The 17,391-nt window shown below is 51.3% G+C and overlaps 1 protein-coding gene across 1 annotated transcript in view; it reads left to right on the forward strand.

Moving 5' to 3' along the window:
* The first annotated feature begins 1,953 nt into the window (after positions 1-1,953).
* LOC105483057 (mannose receptor C-type 2) overlaps positions 1,954-17,391 on the forward strand; it is a 65,326-nt gene continuing 49,888 nt past the window's right edge. Inside the window, exon 1 of the mRNA XM_011743627.3 lies at positions 1,954-2,198. Coding sequence (XP_011741929.2) covers positions 2,081-2,198 — 118 coding nt within the window. The 5' untranslated portion in view covers positions 1,954-2,080. The remainder of the gene's footprint in view (positions 2,199-17,391) is intronic.

A 17,391-nucleotide genomic window follows, 5' to 3' on the forward strand; every position in this document is an offset into this window, starting at 1 on the left:
GGACACTCTGGCCCCATGCTGTGCACTGGTGACGTCAGGAAGTGGGCTCCTGTCCTGCCACTGGTAGTAGGAGGGTGGGGATGACCGGCAGGAAACGCCGAAACCTACTCAAGCTGCTGGAGAAGGGGGAATCCAGCCCTGTTTCAGGGGAAGGAGTATCCCGTGTTCTGGCTGTTCAGATAGAGCGAGAGAGCAGCTTAGCTGAAGCCGGCAAATCCTCAAATCCTTCGGAGATTACAGGGTTGTGCAAGAGGGAAGGCCAAGAGGGGGACCTCTGATGCAGCTCCAGCATGGCCTGTTGTGTGCAGAGCACTGAGATCCCAGAACATGCCATACCAAGAAGACATGGCCCAAGGGGCAGTGGAGCTACAGCCACCAGAAGGGACCTGGCCCTGTCAGACCTGCTGAAGCTAGCCGTGGAGTGCAGGGACTTTGTTGGTCCAGCTGCTAACCAAAGGGTGGCTAATGGGACCCTTTCCGGGGACCTCTAGGGGATTTCAGTGGGGGCCTGCTTCGAGGCTCTGTACCACTGGACTGTTTGCCAAGAGCCTCGGCCTGGCAGAGATGGGAAGAGACGAATGAGCATCTCTGACCCAACACCCCCATTGCAGAGTCGGGGAAACATTTAGCCAAGGTAGGAGGAATGAAAAGGAAAAAAGATTTCCAAAAGACATACCAATGTGGGCAAGACAGGAAATAGTAAAATTTATATTACAGTTTTATTATTATTTAAGAAATTTATATTAAAACGAGATGGGATCTGCCTTTGTTGCCCAGGCTGGTCTTGAACTCCTGGGCTCAATCGATCCTCTCTCCTTGGCCTCCCAAAGTGCTGGGATTACAGCGTGAGCCACCGCTTCCGGCCCATATTACAGTTTCATAGTGTTTTTGAGGACTCGTGGTAGGAGAAATGTGTCTTCTTTGCACTTGGGGTCTCAATGTCTCAGTCCTGCCCTATGTCCTGAGACCCCAAGAGGCTTTCCCAAGGTCACGCAGGGAATCCGCAGAGAGGCAGGGCTGGACTCCAGCATCCTGACTCCGCAGTCCGTGCTCTGTGCTGCAGAACCTGTTGCGTAACACTAAGTAACTGTGGATTGTCTAACCTTTTATGAAATTTCCAGTTGGTCTTTTGCTACCGGCCAGCAGTCCAGTTGGTGGGAGTGATGATGTCGGTCTTCTGGGACGTCCAGTGGACAGATTTTCCCCAGGTTTCTGGATGCAGCCCCAACTAGCAAAAGTGCTACACTCCTGCACCAGAGACACTGACACAGAGGTCACGAAAATGCTAAAACAAGACGTGCAAGAATTGTTCGCGCTCCGCACACGGAACAAGGGCCCTGCCTCCCCCTCCCCCAATCTTCGCCCTGGTGGCCAGGCCCTGGGCTCCGCCCCTTCCCCACCAGACCGGGGGAGGGGTCCTCCTCGGCATGGAGGTAGTGGATGCTGGGCTGTGGAGACGTCGGCAGAAAGAGGCGGGATGGCTGGGCGGCGGGGCGGATGCTGGCGGCCCGGGTCTGGCCACCTGGGTCAGCCGCACGCCCCCGCCCCGGGCTGGCCCGACCTTGTAGCCCAGGTCCCACCACGCCGTGAAGTTTGCGGAAAGTTTTGCAGTTGCTTCCCCGCCCGCGCCAGCCGGGGAGTTGTGACGCAGCGTCTGGGGCTCCTGGCCGGGACAGAAGAGAGGGAAGGCGAGGTGGGGAGACTGGGAAACAGAGCAGCAAGAGAAAGGGCGCACGCTGGGGTCCTCCTGGACCCGGCCTATCCACCTCTCCGCCACCCCTTTCTCTCCCGACGCTCTCGCCCCAGGCCCGCACCTCCTCCCCTTCCCCTCCCACGCTGCCCGCTTCCCTTTCCCTCTACCCCTCAAACCCTCCTCCCCGGTTCTGCGCTCCTCCCTCCGCCCTCCCTCCGCCCGGGCTGCCTCCTCCCTCCTCCTCCCCGGGAGGCATCACTTCGTCCCGACCCGGAGGAGGACGCGAGCCCCTTGCGGGCGGTCATCACAGCCCAGCCTCGGGGCTGCCACCACGCGTTGCGCCCGTGCGCCCTCGGTCCCCGCGTCCACTGAGCGTTGCGCCCGGGGATGGGGCCCGGCCGGCCGGCCTCCGCGCCTTGGTCTCGTCACCTGCTGCGCTGCGTCCTGCTCCTCGGGGGCCTGCATTTCGGCCGTCCCGGCGCCCCTGGGGACGCCGCCCTCCCGGGTAAGGCGCTGCCAACTTGGCCAACTTCGGGGCCCGGGCGGGGGGAGCGCCGGGGCGCGGGCCGCTCTCGACTTTTCCCTCCTTTTCCCCCCTCTTTTCTCCAGAAGCGTGTGTGCGTGTGCGTGTGTGTGTGACTGGGTTTTTAAAACTCGTCTCCGCTTTTCTGAAAGCGGGAGAGGAGAGGGGAGGAGGAGCGCGCCTAGAGGTGGGGGAGGACCTGAGTGGAACCAGATGTGGCGGGCGGCGGGGGAGGGGAGCCCGGGGGACTCCAGCAGCCTCGGAGGAAGCGGGTGGGCTCGTGAGGACCCCTGCGCACGGCGCTCCCGGACCACCCGGCGCTGGCCCGTCCTTGGCAGGGGACCTGCAGGGCGCGCCCGGGGAGCCAGGGCTCTGTCTGGGAGTTCCCGGGCCCGGTCTCCTCGCTCTGCCCCAGGACTGATGCGTTAGGACGGCTTTCCAACTATCCGCGAGGGTTCGTTTCCCCCACCTTCCCCCCGCCCCCTGCATCTCGTGGGCGGTGATATTTTCTTTTCCACACTTAGTCTTCGAGGAGGCTTGTGGCGCGCGGCATCCGCCCCGTGTGAGCTCAGCAGCCCTGTGAGGAGGCTTCTGCCACCGGGACGCAGCGACAGGCTGGGCGCTGCCGTGCTGTGATGTTGCGTAGCGTGGGCAGCTCTGAGCACTCTGGTGGACCTCCAGAGGGGACAGATCTTGAGCGGCAAAAGAGCTGCTAAAGATTTAAAAACCCAACCAAAAGAAAACGAAACACAAATCAGAAAACCCTGAAACTGTGCCATTCTCTTCCTGCTCCTTATTCAGGGGTAACAGTGAAGTGTGGGGGCAGACAGATCCCGCGCCAAGAATCTGAGCATTAAAAGGAAAGATCCACTTCCTGGGGGAGTGGGGGTGGGGGCGTCTGGAGTGAACGCGGGAATCGCCCAGGAGGGTGGTGATTGCAGCCCCATTCCTGGCCCAGCTTGGTCCTGCTGGCTGTGTAATTGGGGGATGGGGACAGTCCGTGCAGTGTCTGCAGTTTTGTGCAAGGACCAGACAGCCCCCTGGAGAGTCTGGGGCCTCCAGCCTGGCCCGTGCTTGCTGGCTTGGCCTGGCGTGACGTAGGCACAAGACACGTATCTGCCAGATGGGAAAGGTGGGGGCCACGGTGACCCACATTCACACCAACCAGAGCCCCCGGGGCAGTTCTGCACCCACCTGGCATTGAATGTCGGACAGACAGAAACCAGGCCGGGTAACCCCCTAACCCACTGCAGGACGGCCTCAGGCAGTTCCCCTGCCTCCTCGCACTCCTGTCTTCCTCTGCTCCTCTGTGCAGGGCCTCAGGAGGCAGGCAGTGGGGAGGGTTGGAGAGGATGGCCGTTCCCAGAGCTCCAGAGCGCACTTTAAAGCCAGGCCCTGGGAGAGAGTTGTGGCCAGAGTGCTGACTCGGCCTTTCCCCCTGGAGCTTTTCATAGAAAGGGCTGGAAGTGCCTGGTGAGAGGCCCGGTCAGGGAGGACAAGGACGCCTGGAGTGTCCCTTCTCCTCCTGGTCTCTGTGCCCGGCCCTCCCTGGGGCACTGTCCAGGGATGAGTAGCCTCAGAGGTCCCCTTCATGGTGGCACTGCATTGACCACGCCCTGAGGAGGCTTGGATCTGGGCGGCAGGCAGTGTGAGGTCTTCCAGAAGCAGCTGAGCAGGAGGAGGATGGAGCTGCTGCAGGTTCCAGCTGTGCCCTCTGCCCAGAGAGCGCCTGCCCCTGCCCTGTCAAATTCCACTGGGCCCTCCCCTGGGAAGCCTGTTCAGAGCCTCTGGGCTGAAGTCCTTGCCCGAAGAGCTGGCAGCCCTTAGTACCTGGTGAATTACGTTGTCATTGGGAGGAATTCACCAGCACCAGGGACCAAATGGCCCCAGGAAATGCGTGGGGGTGGTAGGGTGTGGCAGGCCAGTGCTACTGGGGGTGAGGCTTATGCCAGGCAGGTCAGGGGCTGCATGTGGGAAATTTCCTGACCACCATGGGGGGAGTCCTGGTTGCCCAGATCACGGGGCGGGGACAGCGAGGCGGCAGTGCCTTCTTGGTGCGTGATGGTGGGATCCATCTTCTCTTCACCTTGGTGGAGTGGCCCACGGAGCCTGTCACTGGAAGAAGTCCTCTTTGTTGGTTGCCATATTACTGCATTTCTGGAGCATTCAGTTTGCTCAGCCTTGAGCCAAGTTCTTGGGGAGGAGGGAAGGTAGAGAAGAGTGTAAGATGCATCTTCTGGAAAAAATACCTTGTGGGAGAATGAAACGTGGAACAGTGAACTGCGTGGGGGGCAGGATGCCGTTGGTGGGATGCCTACCTGCCCAGAGCCACGCCAAATGCTTCATGTGCAAGTTCCCATTTCATTCTGATAACAATCCAAGGAGATGGCTATTGTTGGACCATTTTTGCAGTTGAGGAAATGAAAGCTAAGAGGGGTCTGATCATTTACATTGGTCACACACCTAGTAAGTGAAAGGCTGGAGTGTGGATGCTTCCTGTCTGGAGACTGGAGGCAGGAGAGACCATGTGGACCAAAGGGTGTCCAAGGCTGTCTGGAGAGAGGCAGGAAGGGGCCACCGGGCTGGGCTTTTCTGGGGATGATGTGGAAGCTTGCTGGCTGGGCCGAGGAGAAGGTTGGGTAAAAGAGGTGTCTGAGAGGCCAGAATGGGGAAGGGACCTGCACGCTGGCTGTGAGGAACCCCAGGGGACGCTTGGAGGTTTCCAAGCAGAGGAATGAGGGGCTAGTTGCAGGGAAAAGGGCTTCTAGGAGCTCCAGGGATCAAGTCTCAAGGTCATGGGGTGAGGAGCCATCAGGAAATCTTCCTGTGGCGAAGGTCGCTGCTCCCTGAAGGACAGGGACAGAAGCATCGGGTGCTTGGGGCTCTGACCAGAGTCAGCCAGACCAGCTCCCCACACTTCCGGCCCAGCTCCTGCTGAGTCATGGGGTTCAGAAACTTCTTACTGTTCCCCCACGCAAAACTCACTTTTCCTTGCTCCAACCCTCTGGCTTTCTGTGAGCCATCAGGGCCCAGGAGGTGCCCACTCGAGCTGTGTCTGGTGCTGGGATCCTGGCTCTCTTCTGGGTTTGCCTGGGCAAGGTGAGGGTGCACGGAGGGGAGGAAGAACCCTGGGTTTGGGCCCCCGTTTTTCACACCAGAGAAATCCTGGCCTTCTGATGCACGCAGGGCACTGTGACTTGGCCCGATGAGATGATTTCAGAAGTGCCATGCAATTCTCAGGCGGATATTCATTTGAGTTCCTCATCGGTGTAAGCATCGAGGAGGAGTCCTGTTGCACTGTTCACAACCCCGGAGGGATGGAGCGATGGCATCCATGGCTGCGCTGTGCATGTGATGGGTGCCGTGCCGAGTGCTATGCTGGCAGCAGCTCTTGGATACCTCCTGTCTCTGAGCAGGTGTCACTCTTGCACACACCTGGCGTGAAAATGTTAAAGATGTTAAGGGATTCACTCAAGGCTGTGCCACCACACCACTAGAAGGTGGTACCAGTGAGGTTCGAACCCAGGAGTGGTTACGGAGCCTGAACGCTCCCGTACCATACAGCGTTTCCATCGCGTGAAGCACTGTCAGTGTGTGTGTGTTAGGAAAGCCTGGAAAATTCTGCCTTGTGGGTTCCCCCCGCCCCCATAACTCCAAGCCCTCTAGGACACCTCTCAATGTGTCCCACCGGGAGGACTCCTGAGGAGGAGGGTGGAGCGAGCAGCCCTCTGTCACATGTCAGTGGTCTGGGTGCCTGGGTCGCCCACTTCCTTGTGGGTCCAGGAGGCCTGGACCGAGCCGCCTTCAGTGTCCTCAGGATCTCTGAGGGACTCCCTCCAAGAAGTCATAGATAAGTGAGTGACTCAAGGTGCCCCAGCCTGGCATTCCAGCTTCCCTGAGGTCAAGGATTCACATGGTTGTTCATTCATTCATTCATTCATTCATTCATTCATTCATTCAGTGGGTGTCTACTGAGCCCCTGCAGAGCTGAAGCAGAGATGGCATTGGCCTATACTTTATTTGAGACCTCCCCAGCATGTCTCCAGTGGGAGTCCCTGGACTTGGAGGGCCTGAGCACTGCTGATAGGAAGCATGTCTTCCTGTTTAGGCCTATGTGAGGTGGGAGGGGCCGCTTTCCCACGCCTGCGTCCTGTGAATCTCAGTGGGGTGGGCCAGTGGGGTGGTGATGCGCTCCTGGAGCTCACCCTGGGCCCTGAAGATCTGTCACTCCTCGGCTAGGGATTGTACCAGTAAACGGCAGCTGGATGAGGGCTGTCCAGTGGCACGTGTGACACTGGGGGACTGCCGGGGTCCACCAGCTGCAGCCCTTTAGGAAACAGATTGGGTTGACCCCTCAACTGCACACTGTGGCCCCTCGTGGAATTCTACCAGTTGGTTCCTTTCTTGCACTTCCCCCTGCCCTCCTGGCCCCCAGGCACCAGCCTCGTGGCTCTGCACTCTCGAAGCGCAGACCCTTCCACCTGCACTCTGCTCCCTTCAGCCTCCCCCTCCCCCGGTTTCTCTTTCTCCGACTGTGCATTCTGCTCTGGCTTTTGTTGGTAGCAGAAGGACCAACTTCTTCCTAGTTTTCTCGGCCCCCCATGCCTCTGCTCTGCTGTCCTGCCCCAGCCTTCTCCACCTCCAGGCCTCTGCCCACGCGCTATCCCTTTGCCTGGCGTGCCTCCCCTCCCCTCTTCTTTCCCACCTTCCAATGACCCTTCCTTCGAGACTCATGGATCCTAGGGAGGACACTGAGGGAGCCTGGTCCCTGCCTCTTGGAATGACCTCAGCAGACGGGAGACAAGCACACAGACATGGCCCACAGTGACAGATCCCAGATCGGATGGGTGGCCTCTCTGTTTATCTCCTTCCCAGGGGCCACCTCGGGAGGACACGTGTAGGGAACACTAGAGCCAGCCTGCCTTAGCCTTCCCCAGCCTTCCCTGAAGGCAGCCAGGTGCGGGGCTGAGAAGTGGCCCCTCCCCCTGTGGATGAGGCAGGAGTGTGGGCATGGTCCGCAGTGTATCCCCACCTCCGTCCTCTGGAAATGTAGATAGGGACAGGATAGGTGGGACCAGGATTGATGCCACTCACCAGCTATGTGACCTCAGTCAGAGGTTCAAGTGTCTTCATGTATAAGATGGGAAAAATCAATACCTCTTGTAGAGGTATTATAAGAATTTCATACAAATGAGATCCTGAATGTATGAGATATGTGCCTGGTACACTACTGGGCACAGAATAATTCCTTAGCAAACAATACTGAATTATTGCTATTTTTATTAAAAAGAGAAAGGCTAGGTGAGGTGGCTCACACCTGTAATCCCAGCACTTTAGGAGGCCGAGGCAGGTGGATTGCTTGAGGTCAGGAGTTCAAGACCAGCCTGACCAACATGGTGAAACCCCGTCTCTACTGAAAATACAAAAATTGGCTGGGCATGGTGGCTCACGCCTGTGATCCCAGCACTTTGGGAGGCTGAGGTGGGCGGATCATGAGGTCAGGAGATGGAGATCATCCTGGCTAACATGGTGAAACCCCGTCTCTACTAAAAATACAAAAAATTAGCCAGGCGTGGCGGCGGGTGGCTGTAGTCCCAGCTACTCTGGAGGCTGAGGCAGGAGAATCGTTTGAACCCAGGAGGCAGAGGTTGCAGTGAGCCAAGATCATGCCACTGCACTGCAGCCTGGGCGACAGAGCAAGACTCTGTCTCAAAAAAAAAAAAAAAAAAAAAGAAGAGAAAACGTGACTATGACTATCAATTTTCCAAATATGATAAAACACAGTCTTCAATGTACAAAATCCTGCTGGACACGGTGGCCCATGCCTGTAATCCCAGCACTTTGGGAGGCTGAGGAGGGCCAGGAGTTTAAGACCAGCTTGGGCAACATGATGAAACCCAGTCACTACAAAAAAAAAAAAAAAAGAAAAGAAAAAAATTAGCCGGGTGTCCTGGCTCATGCCTGTAGTCCCAGCTACTGGGGAGGCTGAGATGGGAGGATCGCTTGAGCACAGGAGGTTGAGGCTGTAGTAAGCCGTGATTGCATCATCGCGTTCCAGCCTGGGTGACAGAATGAGACCCTGTCTCAAAAAAAAAAAAAAAAAAGAAATCCTAACTACAACTGTTACCAGAAAGGGGGTCCAATCCAGACCCCAAGAGAGGGAACTCATGTAAGAAGAATTTGAGGCGAATCCATAGGGAAAAGTGAAAGCAGGCTTATTAGGAAAGGAAAGGAATAAAGAATGGCTACTCCATAGGCAGAGAAGTAGCATGGACGGCTCAGCTGCTTATACAATTGTTACTTCTTGATGATATGCTAAACAAGGGGTGGATTATTCATGAGTTTTCTGGGAAAGGGGTGGGCAATTCCCAGAACTAAGGGAGTCCTCCCTTTTTTAGACCCTATAAGGTAACTTCTTGACATTGCCATGGCATTTGTAAACTGTCATGGCACTGATAGGAGTATCTTTTAGCATGCCAGTGCATTATAATTAGTGTATAAAAAATGGGCAGTGAGGATGACCAGAGGTCACTTTTTTTTTTTGAGACGGAGTCTCACTCTGTTGCCCAGGCTGCAGTGCCATGGCATGATCTTGGCTCACTGCAACCTATTTTTTTTTTTTTCTTTTTTTTTTGAGACAGGGTTTCACTCTGTCACCCAGGCTGGAGTGCAATGGTACCACCTCGGCTCACTGCAACCTCTGCCTCCTAGGTTCAAGCAATTCTCCTGCCTCAGCCTCCCAAGTAGCTGGGACTATAGGCACGTGCCACCACACCTGGCTAATTTTTGTACTTTTAGTAGAGATGGGATTTTACCATGTTGACCAGACTGGTCTTGAACTCCTGACCTCATGATCTGCCCACCTCAGCCTCCCAAAGTGGTGGGATTACAGGTGTGAGCCACCATGCCCGGCTCAGAGGTCACTTTTGTCACCTCTTAGTTTTGGTGGGATTTGGGTGACTTCTATACTGCATGCTGTTTTTTCAGCAAGGTCTTTGTGACCTGTGTCTTGTGCTGACCTCCTATGTCATCCTGTGCCTTAGAATGCCTAACCTCTTGGGAATGCAACCCAGGAGTTCCCACCCTCATTTTACCCAGCCCCTATTAAAGATGGAGTTGCTCTGGTTCAAACACCTCTCACACAACTTTTTTTTTTTTTTTTTTTAGACAGTCTCCCTCTGTTACCCAGGCTGGAGTGCAGTGGCGCAATCTTGGCTCACTACAACTTCTGCCTCCTGAGTTCAAGTGATTCTCTTGCCTCAGCTTCCTGATGTGCACCACCATGCCCAGCCCCATTTTATTTTTTTAAATTGAAGTAGGTCTAAACCCGTGACTTCATTATTACTCTTTTTTTCTTTTCTTTTTCAGAAATAGCCTCAGTCAGAGGCATTACTTCTTCGTGACACTTTGCTAACTACTGTAAGTGCCAGAAAGTAATCATAGTTTTTCTGAAAGTAAATTGAAACACCAAAGAAAAAAAAATCCCATCGTCAACGATCCTGTCCCCAAAAACCCCTCAATTTGTTGCCATCCTCTTTATCACCTTCCTCTTCATCCTTACACTTCTCTATTTAATCTTCACTTAGGGAAGGATAAGGAACTTCCTGGGACTCTGGAATAAAACCAAGACAGACTAGGGAACACTGGGGTGGTTGGGCATACTTCTCCCCTTTTTGCCTCTAGTTGCCTTTAGCCTACTGTCTAAGGGACTGCCCCCAAGGGTCATACTAATGAGGCTCCCTAATTACTAAATTAAGTGACCTTTCTTAAGCCTCACCTTGCAGCATGGATGCTGTTCATTAGCCTCACTTGTAAGAATGGGCCAGGCATAGTGGCTCATGCCTGTTACCCCAGTGCTTTTGGAGGCCAAGGGAGGAGAGATTGCTTGAGGCCAGGAGTTTGAGACCAGCCAGGGCAATATAGCAAGACCCCATGTCTACAATTTTTTTTTTTTTTTAATTAGCTGGGCACAGTGGTGCATGCCTGTAATCTCAGCTACTCAGGAGGCTGAGGCAGGAAGATTACTTGAGCCCAGGAGTTGGAGGCTGCAGTGAGCTATGATTGCACCACTGCACAACCTGGACAACACAGTGAGACCCTGTCTCAAAAAAAGGAAAGTAAAAATGCATGCTCAGTGGAAAACATTCAAACCATACGCAAGTAAGTGAGAAAAAATGTGAAGTCCACTCCCCTACACTGAGCACACCCTAGCACAAGCCAGTCTACCACTAGCAGATTCTATGGGTAATCTTCCCAACCAAGATTCTCTAGTGAAGATTAGTAGTAGTTCATTGGGTAATCTTCTGATTTTTTATGCATATGCACACACGTAAATACTCCTTTTACCCAAATAGGCCCATATTTTAAACTCTTCTGCAAAATAATTTTTATTTTATGTATTCTTAGAGATCTTGCCATAGCCGTCTACAGAGCTGCCTCATTCTTATTAACGTGCTCAATATTTCATTGTTAGGATGTACTTGGTTCAAACAAAACAAAATTGCTTCCCTACAACGGACTGTTTTCTGGTTTTTTTTTGTTGTTGTTGTTTGTTTTTTTGTTTGTTTGTTTTGTTAGAGTCTCGTTCCGTCGCCCAGGCTGGAGTGCAGTTTTGCAATCTCCGCTCACTGCAAGCTCTGCCTCCCGGGTTCCCGCCATTCTCCCGCCTCAGCCTCCCGAGTAGCTGGAACTACAGGCGCCCGCCACCAAGCCCGGCTAATTTTGTTTTTGTATTTTTAGTACAGACGGGGTTTCACCGTGTTAGCCAGGATGGTCTCAATCTCCTGACCTCTGATCCACCCTTGGCCTCCCAAAGTGCTGGAATTACAGGTGTGAGCCACCATGCCCGGCCTGTTGTTTTTTAATTAAAGACAGAGTCTTACTATGTTGCCCAGACCTGGCCTTGAACTGGGCTCATGCGATTCTTCTGCCTTGGCCTCCCAAAGTGCTGGGATTACGGGCACAAACCACTGCACCTGGACCGACGGACACTTTTGAAAACTCTCTTCCCCCGGCCTTTGTGATATAATTTACATCCACAGTTTCCTCCCTCAGGGTCCTCCCCTCCACCCTCAGTCCAGGGCTGGCATTGCTGCCATGTTAGTGCTGCTAAGGGACAGCTTGAATCAATGTAAACTTTCTGAATTTAGAATTCCCACCAGGCGCGGTGACTCATGCCTATAATCCCAGCACTGTGGGAGGCCAAGGCAGGCGGATCACCTGAAGTCAGGAGTTCAAGACCAGCCTGGCCAACATGGTAACCCGTCTCCATTAAAAATACAAAAATAAAAAATGGTGAAACCCCGTCTCTACTAACAATACAAAAATTAGCCAGGTGTGGTGGTGCCTGCTTGTAATGTCAGCACTTTGGGAGGCTGAGGCGGGTGGATCACTTGAGGTCAGGGGTTCAAGACTACTCTGGCCAACATGGTGAAACCCGATCTCTCCTAAAAATACAAAAATTAGCCGGGCGTAGTGGTGCATGCCTGTAATCCCAGCAGCTCGGGAGGCTGAGGCAGGAGAATAACTTGAACCCTGGAGGTGGAGGTTGCAGTGAGCTGAGATCATGCCATTGTACCAGCCTTGGTCACAGAGCAAGATTCTGTCTCAAAAAAAAAGAAAAAAGAAAAGAAAAAGAATTCCCGGCCTTCCATGGTCAGGTTCTCAGCACTTGTGCAAGCCAAGCTGAGCGCCTTGCCATTACCCATAGCTCTCAGTACTGCCCAACTGGGACTCTGCTCAGGCTTTTTTTCCTGCCAGGAGCACCAGCTTCCCAGGGGGCTGTCTCTGAGTCCCAGCTCACACCTGTGGCCTTCTGGAAGGCCTCAGCTGGAAGGAGCCTTTCTTTCCACAGCTGTTCTAGCATTTTACTGCTGTCGTCCCTCAAACACCTCCAGAGCAGGGCCTTTTTGTTGCTGCACAGGTTCCTGCACAGTACCTTGGCCACGGTGGCATTTGTTTTTGTTTGTTTGCTTGTTTGTTTGAAACAGGGTCTTGCTCTGTTGCCCAGGCTGGAGTGCAGTGGCACTCACGGGAGACTCAACCTCCTGGGCTCAAGCAATTCTTCTGCCTTAGCTTCTCAATAGCTGGGACGACAGGCAGCGCCACCACTCTATTTTGTTGCTACTATTTTGGTAGGGGGGTCTTCCTATGTTGCCCAGGCTGGTCTCGAACTCCTGGGCTCAAGGGGTCCTCCTGCCCCAGCCTCCCAATCTCAAGGTATTGGGATTACAGGTGTGAGCAGCTTCGAGGTTGGCATTTGGTATTATTTAGTAAATATTTGTTGAAAATGAAAAAAGAAAGCAGACAAGTGTTCCAAAGAACTTTTTTTTTTTTTCTTTTTTTTTATGGTAAGGCAATGAGAGTTACCCTTCTAGAATTTTACATGATGTCGTGGTCATGAAAAACATATGGTTTTGAATTAAAATAAAAAAAAGTCATCCAATGTACTAGAAAAAAATTCCAGAAGTGGATTTAAACTGTTGTAAGAAGTTAATGTGAGACACACCAGAAAAAACACACTAATAGGAAAAGGAATTTTTACTTTTAAATGTTATGAGGATGGTCGGGCACAGTGGCTCACGCCTGTAATCCCAGCACTTTGGGAGGCCAAGGTGGGCAGATCACGAGGTCAGGAGTTGGAGACTAGCCTGGACAACATGGTGAAACCCTGTCTCTACTAAAAATACAAAAATTAGTTGGGCGTGGTGGCATGTGCCTGTAATCCCAGCTACTTAGGAGGCTGAGGTAGGAGTATTGCTTGAACCTGGGAGGTAGAGGTTGCAGTCAGCCAAGGTGGTGCCATTGCACTCCAGCCTGTGTGACAAAGTGACGCCCTGTCTCAAAAAAAAAAAAAGAAAAAAGAAAAAAATTAGCCAGGGGTGGCGGTGGGCACCTGTAATCCCAGCTATTTGGGAGGTTGAGGCTGGTCTTGAACTCTTAACCCCAGAGGCAGAGGTTGCAGTGAGCTGAGATCGTGCCACTGCACTCCAGCCTCCGTGAAAAAGTGAGAAGACTCTCTCTGTCTCAAAAGCAAAATAAAAACAAATGTTATGAGGACACCTGGATTACAATTAGAAACTTTAATTTCAGTTTATAGTTGATTACTCTTGAGGAAATTCAGATAGCAAGCTTTCACCTAGAAAGTGCAAGGATTGGGCCGGGCGCAGTGGCTCATGCCTGTAATCCCAGCACTTTGGGAGGCTGAGGCAGGCGGATCACCTGAGGCCAGGAATTTGAGATCATCCTGGCCAACACGGTGAAACCCCATCTCTACTAAAAATACAAAAAGGAGCCGGGCGTGGTGGCGCATGCCTGCAATCCCAGCTACTTGGGCGGGGCGGAGTGGGGGCTGCTGAGGCAGGAGAATCACTTGAACCCAGGAGGCAGAGGTTGTGGTGAGCTGAGATTGTGCCACTGCACTCCAGCTTAGGCAACAGAGTGAGACTTTGTCTCAAATAAATAAATAAACAAAGTGCAAAGATCGCTAGAAATGAGGGAAATTAGCTTTCTTTTTAAACTAGCAAAAACAGAAAAGCTAGTATTGGCAGAGCTTAAGCAATTCTCCCGCCTAAGCCGCCTGAGTTGGGACTATATGCTTGAGCCACAGCCTTTAGTAGCAAAAGAAATTGGAAACCACATGATGGATGATTTACATAACTTTAAGTGACAAATACATGGCTAATGATTCTTTTTTTTTCTTTTTTCTTTTTTTTTTTTTTTGAGACAGAGTCTCGCTCTGTCGCCCAGGCTGGAGTGCAGTGGCGTGATCTCGGCTCACTGTAAGCTCCGCCTCCCGGGTTCACACCATTCTCCTGCCTCAGCCTCCCTGGTAGTGGGACTACAGGCGCCCACCGCCAAGCCTGGCTAATTTTTTTTTTTTAGTAGAGTTGGGGTTTCACTGTGTTAGCCAGGATGGTCTCGATCTCCTGACCTCATGATCCGCCTGCCTCAGCCTCCCAAAGTGCTGGGATTACAGGCGTGAGCCACCATGCCTGGCCTAATTTTCTTTTTCCTTTTTTTTTTTTTTTTTTTTTAATAGCAACAAGGTCTTGCTAATTTTTGTATTTTTAGTAGAGCCGGGGTTTCACAATGTTGCCCAGGCTGGTCTCAAACTCCTGGCCTCAAGTGATCCACCTCAGCCTCTCAAAGTGCTGGAGTTACAGGCGTAAGTCACCGTGCCTGGCCTGTAGGTGCAATTTTTAAGTTCATTAAGAGAAAGATGAGCTGGGGGCGATGGCTCATGCCTGTAATCTCAGCACTTTGGGAGGCCGAGGTGGGTGGATCCGGAAGGTGGAGGGTGCAGTGAGCTTGGATGGCGCCATTGCACTCCAGCCTGGGCAACAGACCGAGACTTCATCTCAAAAAAAAAAAAAGAAAAGAAAGATGGAGGCAATCGACTGCTCTAAAACCTTAGACCTAGGAACAGGAACCTGTCTGACAGTGGGGAGAATGACTCCCAGACAAACTAGCCTGGCTGAATGGAAGGACTCAAGAGGAAGCAGCTTTGCAGTCATCTTGGTCCCCAAGGAAAGGGGATTCTGGTATTACCCCATAAAAACTTCACCTCATTCCTGAAGGGTCTAAGTATGTACGGGCATTGATGATTTGCAAACAGCTTGGAAGCACTGTTTATAATAGCAAAAACAAAAAACCTACTTGGAAAGAAATATGGATAAATTATAGAGTAGACACAATGAAATGTAACACGGTAGTGAACGAATGGACCCCAGCTATTTGCAACAACATGGGTGAATATTAGAGACATAATGTTGAGTGGGGAGAAAAGGTCCTAGAGGACTGCATATGGTACAATACTCTCTCAAACCACGGGAAAAATTGAAAAAATAATACAGTGGGCACCCATATACTCTTCACCTAGAAGCACCACTTGTTAACATTTTGCCACATTTGCTTACCTCACTCTGTGTGTGTGTGTGTGTGTGTGTGTGTGTGTGTGTTGGGTCTGTTTGGTGAAACTTTAAAAGTTAGTTGTAGACATGACATTTCACACCTAAATACTTGTAACAACTAAAAGACATGCTACTATGTAACCATAATATCCACTCACACCCAAGAAATAGAGCCGATGCAAATTTTTTTTCTCATATACAGTCCAGTCCATGTTCGGATTTCTCCGTTTGTCCCAATAATGTCCTTTATAGCTGTTTTTGTTTTTTTTTTTTAAGACAGAGTCTTGCTCTGTCCCCCAGGCTGGAGGGCAGAGGCGCGATCTCGGCTCACTGCAAGCTCCACCTCCCAGGTGCCCGCCATTCTCCTGCCTCAGCCTCCTGAGTAGCTGGGACTACAGGCACCCGCCACCATGCCTGGCTAATTTTTTGTTGTTTTTTTTTTTTTAGTGGAGACGGGGTTTCATGTGTTAGCCAGGATGGTCTTGATCTCCTGACTTTGTGATCCGCCCGCCTCGGCCTCCCAAAGTACTGGGATTACAGGCGTGAGCCACCGTGCCTGGCCTATAGCTGTTTTAAAATTCAGGATTTAATTAGGTATCATGTCTCTTTAATCTCTCTTAATCTAGAATAGTTGCTTGGCCTTGTTGTCTTTTATGGCATTGCATTTTTGAGGATCCCAGGCCAGTTGTTTTGTAAAACGTCCCACGGTCTAAATTTGTCTGATTGTTTACTCGTTCCTGGATTCATATTAAACGTTTTTGGAAAGAGAATTCACGGGTGATGTTGTGTCCTTCCATTCCATCACACCAATGTCAGTTTGTTCCCTTACGCTGACTTTGACCATTTGTTTCAGCTAGTGTCTACCAGATCTCTCCACTAAAAAAGTACCCTTTCCCTTTTTCTGAGACGAAGTCTCACTCTGTCACCCTGGCTGGACTGCAGCAGTGCGATCTCGGCTCACTGCAACCTCCACCTCCCACGTTCAAGCAATTATTCTGCCTCATCCTCCCAAGTAGCTGGGATTACAGGTGCCTGCCACCATGCCTGGCTAATTTTTGTATTTTTAGTAGAGACGGAGTTCCACTATGTTGGCCAGGCGGGTTGCGAACCCCTGAGCTCAAGTGATCCACCTGCCTCGGCCTCCTAAAGTGCTGAGATTACATGCGTGAACCACCGCGCCTGGCCTCCCCTTTGTATTTAGCAGATAACCTAAGGAATTTTAACCATAGTCTTAAAAAAGAAAAGTTGTTCATAGTAGCCTTATTCATAATAGCCAAAAACTAAAAACTAGTGCCAAACTGAAAACCACCCAAATGCCCACCAACAATAGAATGAATTGTGGCAGCTTCACAAAATTGAATATTAGCGATGAGAATGAACAAGCTCCAGTTGCATGCCACAGCATGGATGGAGTTCACAAACTGAGCCAGACGCTACTTCATACCGTATGACCCAATGTATAGAAAACACCAAAATAGCCGGGTGCAGTTGCTCACGCCTGTAATCCCAGCACTTTGGGAGGCCAAGGCAGGTGGATCACCTGAGGTCAGGAGTTCGAGACCAGCCTGGCCAGCGTGATGAAACCCCATCTCTACTAAAAATACAAAAATTAGCTGGGCATGGTGGCAGGTGCCTGTAATCTCACGTTACTGAGGAAACTGAGGCATGAGAATCACTTGAACCTGGGAAGTGGAGGTTGCAGTGAACTGAGATCACGCTATTGTACTCCAGCTGGGTGACAAGAGTGAAACTCCATCTAAAAAAAAAAACAAAACACCAAAATAAAAGGTACAACGCATCTGTGCTGTTTGTAGTCAGAAGAGTGGTTACCTTTAGTGTGGGAGAAGGGTACTCAGTGACCAGTGAGGGTTTCAAATAAAATTTAAAAAGAACAACAAACGGGGAAGGGATCTATAACAAACATGGCAACTAGCTCATATAAAAGCATGAGAAAAACGCAGGAACCTGCAATAGTTTTAAGGCAATTATGGTCAAAATAGATAAGACTGTAAAAGATCTGAACAGAGTTCACCAAGAGGAAATGCCTGTGTCTAATAAGCCAATGGAAAATGTTTAAAATCACTAGCAAAACAATTTCACCTCTCACAACAGTGCCAGGAAAGATTGACATAATTATATGTTAAACATAACATTAGAATTAGGAAATTATGTTTGTAAGTAAAAGTAATAGCTAGGAAATGATGAAATGAAACGTAATATCATGGAATAATACACAATCATTAAGTTGATTTTTACGAATATTT

This window comes from Macaca nemestrina, chromosome 17, assembly GCF_043159975.1.
Source record: "Macaca nemestrina isolate mMacNem1 chromosome 17, mMacNem.hap1, whole genome shotgun sequence".
NCBI classification, from domain to species: domain Eukaryota; kingdom Metazoa; phylum Chordata; class Mammalia; order Primates; family Cercopithecidae; genus Macaca; species Macaca nemestrina.